The 13,094-nt window shown below is 44.7% G+C and overlaps 1 protein-coding gene across 3 annotated transcripts in view; it reads left to right on the top strand.

Moving 5' to 3' along the window:
* daam1a (dishevelled associated activator of morphogenesis 1a) overlaps positions 1 to 13,094 on the top strand; it is an 89,915-nt gene that overhangs the window by 33,900 nt on the left and 42,921 nt on the right. For all 3 annotated transcript variants that reach the window (XM_082955727.1, XM_082955728.1, XM_082955726.1), the window contains exons 2-13: positions 1,434 to 1,679; positions 4,089 to 4,178; positions 7,307 to 7,378; positions 8,315 to 8,409; positions 9,643 to 9,976; positions 10,265 to 10,375; positions 10,471 to 10,574; positions 10,680 to 10,746; positions 10,840 to 10,957; positions 11,573 to 11,711; positions 12,523 to 12,581; positions 12,742 to 12,929. In XM_082955727.1, the coding sequence (XP_082811853.1) occupies positions 1,497 to 1,679; positions 4,089 to 4,178; positions 7,307 to 7,378; positions 8,315 to 8,409; positions 9,643 to 9,976; positions 10,265 to 10,375; positions 10,471 to 10,574; positions 10,680 to 10,746; positions 10,840 to 10,957; positions 11,573 to 11,711; positions 12,523 to 12,581; positions 12,742 to 12,929 (1,560 nt within the window). In that variant the 5' untranslated portion in view covers positions 1,434 to 1,496. The remainder of the gene's footprint in view (positions 1 to 1,433; positions 1,680 to 4,088; positions 4,179 to 7,306; positions 7,379 to 8,314; positions 8,410 to 9,642; positions 9,977 to 10,264; positions 10,376 to 10,470; positions 10,575 to 10,679; positions 10,747 to 10,839; positions 10,958 to 11,572; positions 11,712 to 12,522; positions 12,582 to 12,741; positions 12,930 to 13,094) is intronic.

Here is a 13,094-nt window from a genome sequence, read left to right as displayed (position 1 = left end):
GGTGTTTTCATCCATACCGGGTGAAGAGTTAAGAAATTACAGCACTTTTTGTACGTAGTCCCCTGATTTTAAGTATTGGTATAAATTCACTTATGTGTATTAAAGTAGTAAAATGTGGTCCCATATTCATAGCACACAATGACTACATCAAGCTTGTAACTCTACACATTTGTTGGATGCATTTGCTGTTTGTTTTGGTTGTTTCAGGTTATTTGGTGCCCAATAGAAATGAATGGTAAATAATATATTGTGTCATTGTGGAGTCACTTTTATTTGTAGATAAGAATAGAATATGTTTCTAAACACTTCTACATTATGTGGATGCTACCATGAAAATACGGATAATCCTGAATGAATCTTGAATAATGATGAGTGAGACTAGGAGCAGGCATAAATATAACTTGGTCCCCTAAAATGGGGGGACGACGACGACAATATGTACAAAAAGTACTGTAATTTCTAAACGGTTCACCCGATATGGATGAAATTAAATCTGACTGTCTGCGCTTTAACCTCATAGTCATTGTATCGTTTCAAATCCAAAGTGCTGGACTACAGAGCCAAAACAACAACAATTGTGTCACTGTCCCAATACTTTTGGAGCTCACACTGTAAATCCTGGTCCTGCTGTATAGGGTCACAGAGAGGAATACAGCAGGTTGAGGCCCCTCAGTATAACTCTACTCTCTTTATCTCTCTCTTTCTCTCTTTTTTTCTCTCTTTTTTGGTCTTTCTTTCTCTCTTCATTTTTTTCTTTATTTTGTTATTTTCTTTCTGTCGCTCTCTCTCTGTCTGTCTCTCTCTCGGTTTATGTGTTGGGTGGTTTATGCTACTTCCCCTGGAACCTGGTCAACTGTGCACATCCACATGACCAAATATGGTGATGCTATACTGGATGGGGGTACAGACACCTCTACATGGTCATACATGGTGTGTGTATCTCAGTATCAGAGAATCTTTCACCTTCTAGTCTACAGTGGGGGAGAAAGGAGACAGGAGCCCTGCAATGTGAAGCACATGATGATGAAGGGTTGGCTTGTTACTAAACATCAAACCATTTTGCTTTTATCTAATTATTTGAATAAATCAGACTCTGGCATATTATTTGTAGTGTAGCACTGTGTTTTCTCTATAGAGAAGCCAATAGTCCAGTGATGGCTCTCTCCCATTGACATGGGACTCTGTGTCTCTTTACCTCGACACATTGTTGGATCTGGTTATGTAGCTGTACATTTAGGCCTGTGTTTTGGAACTCAGCCACTCACATTTGAGTGACATACACCACGCCCTGGGGATGACATTACCACAACTTTGGAGGGTGATATAGACCACACCCTTGTTGTTAGAAGTGACGCCCTTTGGGTGACAAATACCTGGTGAAACCACTCCGACCATGTATTCCACTAACAGTTTCCCCTTGTCTCCTTCTATAGGGAGCCGTTGTGAGAGACGGTAACGTTCCCTAGAAAGTGCCCAGACCCCGCCACTGCCAAGCCATGGCCCCTCGCAAGCGTCCAGGGCGGGGCTTTTCTGATATATTCTGCTGTTTTAAAGGGAGTGATCACCCGGAGATCACCTACCGCCTCCGCCATGACAGTAACTTCACCCTACAGACCATGGCGCCTTCCCTGCCCATGCCGCCTGAGGAGGAGCTGGATGCCATGTTCTCTGAGCTTGTGGTACGTACTGTTCCAGGGCTGGGCTTGGCCCACTGCCATGCTGACATGCTTACTCTTGCTCTCTGTCTCTCTCTCTTTCTGTCTGTTTTTCTGTTGTCTGTCTCTCTGTCTGTCTCTCTGTCTCTCTCTACTCTGCCTCTCTCCCCCATACAGAGCTGCCGGTTGGTACTTGGTTCAGCTCGACACTATAAATAGATGACTAGTAAAGGGATCTTGCCATAAAAAGCACTCTTGTCCACGATGACTTTTAAACAAAATGATTGCGTTGGACGTAAATGTTTTCGTTTGGCTTTCATTTATTACATGATTACAATCGAATCAGAAGCTTTCAGGACTGTGAAGTATTTAACTAGCTTAATCACATGTGAGGGATACGTGGACGGCTGCCATGTTGGAAGGCGACGCGGCCAGGTCTGCACTTGCTTTTCTTCAACTCTGTTTCCAGGGCCTGGCTGTGTTATTGACTCATAAATACTCACTAAGGGAGGGGCTGGTTTTTTATATACTGTATGTCCTCTGATATACTCTATGTTTGCTTGTTTCCAGCAAAGTCAATGTTTCTTGACTGCAATATAAAGGTGCTTTACTAATAGCTTTAACACTATAACACATGTAGACTGCCCTCTGCACGGCAACCATACAGTATTTCAGAAAAAGGAACGTTCAGAAAGCTCAGAGGCCCATGGTTTCCTGTTTGTATGGTCATCACAGTGTTAACTAAGGGCCAGTGCTCATGCCTCTATGAAGATAGAGAATGGCTTTTTCCTAGTCCTCATTCTCATAATCCCAACCTCTCTGTGACCAAACCTCTCTGTGATCTTCTGGTTCCTCTCATTAATGATCCATTAAAGGGTTAACTGCCGTGAGTGGGACCATACAGCTCATCTTCATTTAGCTCTGCAGACTCCATTGAGCAGGGGGCCAGTGAGCGTCTGTGCAGGCAGGGGGTGACAGTGCCTGTCCCCTCCAAGCAGCAGCCAGCAGAGCAGCCAGTGGTACTGTTGGGCTCCTTGCAGGGCTGCACATGCTCTGCCGAGTCACTCGGCACTGGCCAAACAGGCCTCCTGCAGAGAACCCATCTGCAGCCATTGTGTCCTGACGGGACCTCTCACAATGGGCCAAAACAGATATGTCAAACAGTGTCAGCCTAAACCCTAGTCTGGTAAACAGCCTGGCTCAATGCCTCAGGACGAGGGAAATATGGCTTGGGCCATGTTCAGCGGGCACGAAACGGAAGAAAATAGTCCAAAACACTGATTGATGAGGGGATGTTGCCAACCATCTTCGAAAGAAGAAGAGGAATACAGGAAACATAGTGAGACCTGTGTTCGTTCTTCTCTTTGAAGTTATTTATATTACCTCGAAGGTTGGCAGCTAAACGATGGAGGAAACGCTCTAGCTATCTCTGTTATTTCACTCCTCCATTTTGTCCCTCCGTCCCTCCATCCGTTGATGCACCGGCCAGTTGTGTCTCTGACTTGGGGTTCCATAGGGCTCGTCTGGATAAGATCAGGCCTGTAGCTTGGCAGACCTGGAGAAGAGATGTGGCATCTGGCAGTGACGTTTTCTCTCTGGTATGCCTGTTGTTCACACTGGACTATCTGCTCTGCTAAAGCTACTCTGTTTAGATTGGTTTTATGTTAGCCACATTTCATGATGTCTGTTGGTAAAAACAGTTTTGCATGTATTTTTTTCCCCTCCTCCTCCAGTCATCACAGTGCTGTTATGGAGATAGATACTTGACCTGGCGGTGCATAATAACTTGCACATGAAGTTGATATATTTGCGGCCAAACATATCGTTTGAGAATGATCCAGTCCAGCCAGGAATGCTAATGCATTATGGTTGTTGTCATTGAAATAGGGTGTTATCGGGTCACTCTTAATTTAAGAATTGATATCCCACTTGGCAGCCGTCCTGTCTGGAATCTGTCCAATGGAATTCTATGGGATGTCAATATTAATCTGATATTGCAGGGACAGTGGATGTTTGGATGTAAATGGTCATGATTGGGAACAGAAATACAGAGAGCAGATAGGGGATCAATCACACTGCAGGCTGGTTTAGATGCATGGAACAGCAGACACATCCACATGGACCATTTGAGTTCATAATGTATCTTTCTATTATCAGCACATCTTCTCATATCTTTAGCTTGATCAATCCGCTTCCTGTCTTACTCACAAAACCAGTTTGAAGTCAGAAAGCGAAAAGAAAATCTTGTGAGAAATCACAAAGCCAGGATCACTGAAGAACACCGGATCAGCTTAACATTAGCATAATGCGAGTTTTCCATGGATCAGGAAAGATTAGATAGTCCCTCTTACCACAAGTTCATGAAAGTGTGTTGGACATGGAGGTGCCTAATATCCCACTAACACAGTACTCTGTTCCTCTCTCTCTCTGCAGGAGGAGCTGGACCTGTCAGGGAAACACAGGGAAGTCATGTTCGCCCTGCCAGCTGAAAAAAAATGGCAGATGTACTGCAGCAAGAAGAAGGTAAGTTTAAGGCCACTTGACAAGTAGTTAGTATGCATGTAACCTCCATGTGTTGATTTGTTTCTCTGTACTGTGTTTGCTTGAGATTGTGTGTGTGTGTGTGTGTGTGTGTGTGTGTGGTGTGTGTGTGTGTGTGTGTGTGTGTGTGTGTGTGTGTGTGTGTGTGTGTGTGTGTGTGTGTGTGTGTGTGTGTGTGTGTGTGTGTGTGTGTGTGTGTGTGTGACATTAGCTACAGGATCTAGAGAGAATGTCTGCTGAGCTCTGCCAGTTTTTGGAAAATATTTTCATTGCGACTTAAACAAATGAGCTGGTTTTGCAGCTGGACTGTGAGAGAGTTAGAGAAGAGGGGGAGGGAGGGAGGGGAATAGAGAAAGGGGAGGGGAGGGAGGGAGAGGGGGATGGAAAGATGGAAAGAGAGAGCAGTGTGATAGAGAGATGGTGAGAGAGAGGGTGAGTGAGTGGTCAGGCAGCGAGAGAGAGAGAGAGACGGTGAGAGAGAGGGTGAGTGAGTGGTCAGGCAGTGAGAGAGAGAGACAGTGAGAGAGAGGGTGAGTGAGTGGTCAGGTAGCGAGAGAGAGAGATGGTGAGAGAGAGGGTGAGTGAGTGGTCAGGCAGCGAGAGAGAGCAGATCTACTGTATCCTCTCAGTCTCGGTGAAAGAGCTCTTTTATCATTGCTGCCAGACAAAACATGGGGCCAACACAGCCCCAGTCCCCCTCCATTCCCCACCTCCGTGCCTTAACCCCAATTCAGCCTAGTCAACACATCAAAGCCCTCCGCTGGTGTTGCAGCGCTCTAACAGGAACTTAACCCCAGCATTGGGGAGTTGTGCTGTTCCCTTTTAATGGATTGGATACATTTCCTGGAAGGACGTTCTCATCTGTCATGACCGACTGTAGCTCATAAATCTCACTAGTGAATATATGAATATAGAAGACTGGCTGTATTAAAGTACATACATACTGAGGTCATGCCTCCAACACACAGACCTAACCTAAACGATAAAGTTTTATCCAGTGAGGTATTTCATGGGATTGACTTCATAAAGGATAGGGTTTGGCTGAATGTGAGGTCCCCCCCTGGTCTGTAAAAGCTCTGTAATTGGTGGGTTTCTGTTGTCTGGCATGTCCTGCCCTGTAAGACCACGTTGAGAGAGAGAGTACTGCAGTGCTGCCATAGAAACGCCAGTGCAGCTGCTGTTTGTTCGAGCAGTAGGCAGCTGTCTTTCCATGTTGTGTGCTGAGTGGCATTGCCAGTAGCCAATAGCAGGTGTTGGGCTCTCCGAGCCAAGGTAGCACTTATTCACTTCCTGTCATATTTGCATAACATTTCATGTCCAGCGTACACTCTAGTAAGTTCCCTTACTGGGGTCAACATCTTGTTTCAGTAACATCACGGTTCTCACCTAGACTGATATCCAAACTGCTCTGTTTCACTATTGCTGATCGGTGAAGTGACACAATAGTGAAATCAAGCAATATTCAGTTTGGATTGTAGACTAGATCTCACCCCCACTTTACCTGAATCTACCAGCCCCAGCTGCCAAGGTGGTCAATACGGGGTTCCTTTTAGCATTCTCTGTGATGTAAGTACTATAGTAGTGGTCACTACTACGGACCTCATTCCAGCTGACCCACTCCTTCTCTTGGACAACTCATGAGCACTGTTTGGCCTCCGTCTGTAAGTGTATCTCTGGCTTGTATCTATGGTCCTGCACTGGACTTTCTGTGGTTCATGATGGATGCTAATCAATGTGTGCCTTGCCACCACACAGCTGTGACCTTCATGGTGTCCAACTGGACCCTCACACATCAGGGAATTAGTGATTGGAGCATAGTGATTGCTTAAAGGCCCTCTCTTTCCCTTAAGGGATATTATTTTTGAATGAAGATCTACTCAACCATTTAATAAATGCAGCTGCCTGAAATATAGCCTGGTTCCATCCTTATAATCTCATTGGTCATGTGATGAGGATGGATGGGAGTCTGAGATAGATCCTGCTCCTTTGTTTTCACAGAGGATGAGTCTGCTTTGTGGACCCCTTTAATTGGATATTGTGTTGACCTTTACTAAGCCTGTGAGAAAAGCCACTTTGTGGAGAGATAGATCAGCTGGGTAGTTAAACGAAGAGGCCTCAGCTCAAGTATCTAACCACACCTGGAGTGGCGTCAATTACAAGGGGACTACACAATAATGGAACTAGAAAACTGAATTCAGCTGCCTTCAGCTGTCTGAGTTCAGCTGCCTGAAATACAGCCTGGTTTCATCCTTATAATCTCATTGCTCATGTGATGAGGATGGATGGGAGTCTGAGTTACTATCCCCTCATCAGGAAGAAAGAAATGGCATCTGGAAGAGTTTTCTCTTTTGAAATGATTGTGGAAGAATGTTTGAGAGAACATGTGGAAGGAAGGCTGGTCTCAATAGATGTCTTGTCCTGGTCATTGCAGTGAATGTACGATGGCATTGTTTCAGAACATCAACCTTTATAGAAAGCAAATGCTACCATCTGTTGAGAACCCATAACTAAGGAGGGAGAAGGCATGTACTGGACATCACTCTAGACTGTTCATGCCCAGCCAAAAACCTCAGACAAAATGGACCACTTGAGCCTAATTCCTCTCCAGCTAGACAGAAACCTTATACAGTATATGTGAGCCAGAGAGCCAGGTGAGAGCCTGAGAGTACATGTATGGTGTGGTTGTGGTCTCAAAGGGAGACTGGGCTGGAAATGACTGAGGGCAGTCCAGTTCACACACTTCCATTGTCACTGGAAGGAGTTCCGCAGCAATTACACACTAGTGGGTTGGGTTATATGGGGGTTATTAGGCTTTGGAGGACTGCTCTGTTCTCAGGCTTTGTGCTGTACTGTTCAATACATGGTTTGGATGTCAGGATAATATGATGATATGATGGTCAAGGGAAATGTAGGAGTTCATGCGGTGGTGGAGGAAGGTGTGTGTGTGTGTGTGTGTGTGTGTGTGTGTGTGTGTGTGTGTGTGTGTGTGTGTGTGTGTGTGTGTGTGTGTGTGTGTGTGTGTGTGTGTGTGTGTGTGTGTGTGTGTGTGTGTGTGTGTGTGTGTGTGTGTGTGTGTGTGTGTATCTAACCCTTTGACTGTCTGTTTTCAGGAGGGAGAAGAGAGCAAGGGTGCGACTAGCTGGCCAGAGTTCTACATCGACCAGTTGAATTCCATGGCTGCTGTAAGTGTCCTTCTCCCCTCATCAAATACCCAATCTGTACTTGACAATCAAAGCTAACCATGCAGATGCAAAACAATAACGCACAACAACCAGCCAACCATGAAGACATGCTGTAGTCATGTGATTTTGGTGTTCCACTTGCCGCTACGGTTTCTTTCTAAAAGCTTATGGTCTGATGCTAAATCTTTGGGAAATTGGAGTAAATTAGGGGGGTAATATCAATTACTTTTATAGGTTTGCCTGGAGGGGGATCTCTGTGTGTGTCTTTTTATAACGCTAGATATATCTCACATCTGTAAACAACTATGAAAACCCTTACAGTGTATATAAGTCAAAGATACCTTTATTTAGTATTACCTTTATTTAACCTGCTAAGGTATTGAAAATGATGATGACCTGAGAAGGCTTGTCCACCTGAACATGCACTATTTGACAAGCTGGTGAAGTTCATCTATGTTTCTTCAATGGGTTCTCGCACCTTGGAGGTGTGGTGTTAAATCTCCACACACTTCCTCTGGACCCTGTGGGCTAATTTATGATATTTTCCCAGGGCAGTAGAATAGCACTAGGGCTGGCAGGTGAGAGGTTCTGGTTGGATCCCTAACCTAACTGTTACCACAGTGTGTAGCCTGCTCCAGACCCTGTAGAGGAAATGAACTCCAGTCATGTATCCATGAAGGAACTACCGGTGGGCCACTGGGATAATGGGATAAGAGCTGCCTGCTGTTGGTCTACAGCCAGGGATACTAGCTTACTGAGCAGGTTCCTTCCCAGCACCGTGAATCATAGGTCAAAGTTAATCTGGCCTGGGAACAAAGAGAGAACCGTACTGGTCCTAGAACAGAGCCTTGCAGGACATCCTTTGAGTTTGATAAGTGAGTACATTGTCATTGAGTCTTCTCGTCTAACAAGTTTTCTCAATGTTTTCATCAACAGAGGAAGACTCTTATTGCGCTGGAAAAGGAGGATGAGGAAGAGAGGAACAAGACCATAGAGAGCTTGAAGACCGCTCTAAGGACTCAACCAATGAGGTATACCAGTTACACTGACACACTCATGCTCCTTTTTATCCATCTTGTTCTCATATGCATGCATTCATTTATGATGTGCGCTATTTACAGTATGTGTCTGTGAAACCAAAGGCAGAAAACTAAAGAATTGCAGTGCGACGTTACTGCACTGGATAGCCTTGCTTGTGAGATGGACCTATTGTAATAATATCCATGTAGATCACATGATATAGAGTTTCCTTTTCTTTGTTGAGTCATTAATTATAATAAACTCATATTCTATTTTCTATAAGTCATAATAGAGGATGACAAATCAAATGTTATTCGTCACATGCTTCATAAACAACAGGTGTAGACTAACAGTGAAATGCTTACTTACGGGCCCTTCCCAACAATGCAGAGAGTGCCTTAATGAGTCTGCTATTTGCACAAAGGAGGATGGGTTAATTCACTGTGCTCAGGGTCTCCCAGAGTCCAATTATTGTCATTAGAGTGATGTAATATGATTGATCACTAGGCTAGACTTTGTATTGAGAGCCATTCAACAGCCCCAGCTCATTCATCTGCTGCCACTTCCCTCTCCAGTCCAAACACCACTGCATTAATATGATATTACAGCCCTGTAGCCCACACTTAGTAGACTAGCCCGACACACGTGGCGTAATACGTCTTCTCCTTAAGGTCCTCCAGAGGTTAGGTCAACACTGCCCTTCTCACCTTTGACCTCTAACCCCTAGTAGTCTATCACCAATGAGCTTTCTCTGTTTTCCTCCATCCTGTGTTATTGTGCTAAATGGTGCTTGACTGCTGGCTAAAGATGTTTATTTTGCCACTGTTCAATTCCACTGGCATATATTGAACACGCATACGAACAGATGCACACACACCCATACACCTGTCAAGCCCCCCCCCCCCCAGCAGTTTCACTAATGTATATAGCTTGTTTGATATTGCCATCTCCCCATTTTCTAATGAAACCCAGTCAACTATGAAATGAGTTTCTCGTCAAAGTCAAAGAGGAGAGTAGTAGGCACTGATTGTGTATTGTTCAGGAACAGAATGGGATTTATAGTAAACGTGATCTGTTTCTGGGTGCATTCAAAATTGCACCCTATTCTCTACGTAGTGCACTACATTTGACCAGGGCCTATATGGCTCTGGTCAAAAATAGTGTACTACATAGGGAATAGGGTGTCATTTCGATGCGCCTCTGTCTCTGACCTTTTTAACCTCAATTCTCCTCTTCCTCTAAAGGTTTGTGACGCGGTTCATCGACCTGGACGGCCTAACCTGCATCCTGAACTTCCTGAAGAGCATGGACTACGACACCACCGAGTCCCAGATCCACACGTCGCTGATCGGCTGCATCAAGGCCCTGATGAACAACTCCCAGGGCCGCTCCCACGTGCTCTCCCACACAGAGAGCATCAACATCATCGCCCAGAGCCTGGCCACTGAGAACGTCAAGACCAAGGTGGCGGTGCTGGAGATCATGGGTGCTGTCTGTCTGGTGCCAGGAGGCCACAGGAAGATCCTGGAGGCTATGCTGCACTACCAGAAGTTTGCCTGCGAGAGGACTCGCTTCCAGGTGGAGGGACAGACTCCTATACCACATAGACACCACTCTAGCCAAGCGTTCACTTGGGATTTTCACACTGTAATGTGTTACCCCAAGGCTTTCCTTAATCCTGTGTTAAAACTGATCCAGAGTCGTGTTTCATGGTCTCATTCACTCAACATATTGAACTTTCAGGCGTTACTCTAAATAGTTTTGTGTTTACGACCACAGCAATGTTTTTCTCATGTCCATACACCTAGAATAACAATGTCTTTACTGATGCTTATTCCTTCTTTCTGTCCTTTTCTAATGTCTTAGACTCTGCTGAATGACCTGGACAGGAGTACGGGGCGTTACAGGGACGAGGTCAACCTGAAAACAGCCATCATGTCCTTCATCAATGCAGTGCTCAGTCAGGGAGCAGGGGAGGTGAGTGCTCCACTTCCTCTCTAAGTCTTTACCCTCTCATGGTCCTGTTGGTTGTCTTCAGAGAGTCTAACTGCTATGTGTACTGTACTCCGCAGTCAAGCTTTGAGTTCAGAATTCACCTGAGGTACGAGTTCCTTATGTTGGGCATCCAGCCGGTCATCGATAAACTGAGGTCCCACGACAACTCAACATTAGACAGGTGAGTGAAGTCAAGACTGGTATAGTACATTTCAGATCTAGACCACACCGTCATACCCAACTGCAGGAGATTGTGTCTGACCATGAGGTGTTTGTTGTCTTCTAGGCATTTGGACTTCTTTGAGATGCTGAGAAACGAGGATGAACTGTCGTTGGCAAAACGCTTTGACACCGTGAGTAACGATTGACCTGTACAGTTCATGTAGTTTACAATGGTCACTTCTCTGTCCACTAGTTGTAATATCACATTGTTGTTGTTGTTGCAGGTGCACATTGACACAAAAAGTGCCACGCAAGTGTTTGAGCTCATAAAGAAGAAGATGAGCCACACAGATGCACACCCGCACTTTATATCTGTCTTACAGCACTGTCTCCTTATGCCTTGTAAGTGCTGCCTGCCCGCCGTTCGCCATTTCTCTACAGTTGTTTGGGTTCACCAAGAGTCTACAGGCCTCTCCTCATTTTAAATATTTGAGAACTGGACTGTTTTTTTTCTCTGAGGGATCCGAAGTGGTAATAAATCTGTGTTTTTAGTGCCTTTTTAGGACGGCAGTTAAAATGATGTCCTCTAGGTAATTCAAAATATCTGGAAATGATTGTTGGAATTCTGCCTATGTGAGGTATTTAAATCTAGAAGGTGTTCTATCTGTCGATAAGAACTTTCTACATTATAGCGGTAATGCTGTTCCTCCACATTGCATTAGCTGTGGGTATGGTGGCCTGAGGGAGCTGACTTCAGACTGATCTCTCCACTTACACTATCCCCTAATGTGTTGCTATGTGTATGGTACTGTTTCCCCGGACATGGATTTAGCCTAGTACTGGACTAAAAAGCACTCTCAATGGACAATCTCCATTGAACATGCTTTTTACTCCAGGACTAGACTTAGTTTGTGTTCAGGAACCCAGCCCTAGATGTTCATTGTTGCGTATGCATTGGCTGGTGCAATCAAATTTCCCTTTTGTGTATTAATAAAGTGCTCTCCTCTTTCCTCTCAGACAAGCGTAGTGGGAACACGGTGCAGTACTGGCTCCTCCTGGACCGCATCGTGCAGCAGATCGTCCTTCAGAACGACAAAGGTCACGACCCTGACGTCACCCCTCTGGAGAACTTCAACGTGAAGAACGTGGTGCGAATGTGAGTGATAGGAGAGGAACGACAGGGGGATAAATGTTTTGACATGTCTGAGTCGGTTTGACGTCCTCCCCACCTCGCATGGCAGAGCACCGACTGTCATCATCGTAAATCTCCATGTGTTATTTAACATGCTTCGTTCTAGAAATGGCTTTAAACCCAAATATGGGGATCAAGACAAAACTCTGCACTGTATATTTACTCATGAGTTCATCTTATCCTAGGCTTAATACAGTGGCCATAATCATAATCACTCTTGATCAAGTGATCAAGGTACTGTACATCACAAATGCTAAATGTAAATCAGCATTTCTATGTATCTATATTTCCCATGATCTCCTTCATTTTACAATCCTTTTCAATACTATCTGCTGGTCTAGAATGAATACCCTGATCCCTTAATACTTGCCACAAATCAGCAAGTCATTTTGTGGATTTTACAGGGATTTTCATAATTTGTTTTTGGAAATATAATCCCGAACTCTTAATCCATAATGAAAGTGCTTTGATCTGTTTTTTGGATGAGGAAATCAGTAAGATGTACATTTCCAAACACACATAGACAGAAACATCAGTCAACCTACTGCAGCTGCTTCCTGCAAATCTAAAGTCTGACTGTCTCTGGTTTAGAAGAAGCTTTCAGGTTCCCTGTTGTTAACTCTGATCACCAATGACTTGTCTAATGAATCTGTTTTTATAACTGAGCCTACGCCTAACCTCAGTGGGATGTAAAGCCTAGTGGGATTGTGCAGTGGTGTTGTGATGTCTTAATACCTCAGATACCGAGCATAACCTCCTGTGTTGTACTGCTCAGGCTGGTCAACGAGAATGAAGTCAAACAGTGGAAAGAACAGGCGGAGAAAATGAGAAAAGGTACAAACACTAATGGTCTCTGGTTTCTATTAGCGATGGAACTATCTGAAGGCAGAACCTTCTGTACTGTGTATCATCATACTGCTGACTGATCTGGTTTGATCTGATCTGATCTGGTATGGTATGGTCTGGTTTGATCTCGTCTGATCTGGTTTCACAGAGCACCATGAGCTACAGCAGAAGTTTGACAAGAAGGAACGCGAGTGTGACGCCAAGACCCAGGAGAAGGAGGACATGATGCAGACGCTGAATAAGATGAAGGAGAAGCTGGAGAAAGAGTCCAGCGAGCACAAACAGGTCAAGCAGCAAGTGGCCGACCTCTCCGCCCAGCTGCATGACCTCAACACTGTACGTCTGTTTGCTTGTTTAGCTCACAATAGGGCTAATCTTCCAAGATTCCATGAAAAATACAATAGCATTAGAAATTGCATTGTAATTTTACATTACACAATCACATCTTTACATCCTCCTCCTCCCTTTAGCTTTTCCAATCAGGAATAAATGCACAATGTT

The sequence above is a fragment of the Salmo salar genome, chromosome 09 (assembly GCF_965601325.2).
Source record: "Salmo salar chromosome 09, fSalSal1, whole genome shotgun sequence".
Lineage (NCBI taxonomy): Eukaryota > Metazoa > Chordata > Actinopteri > Salmoniformes > Salmonidae > Salmo > Salmo salar.
This window is presented reverse-complemented; position numbering and strand designations above follow the sequence as displayed.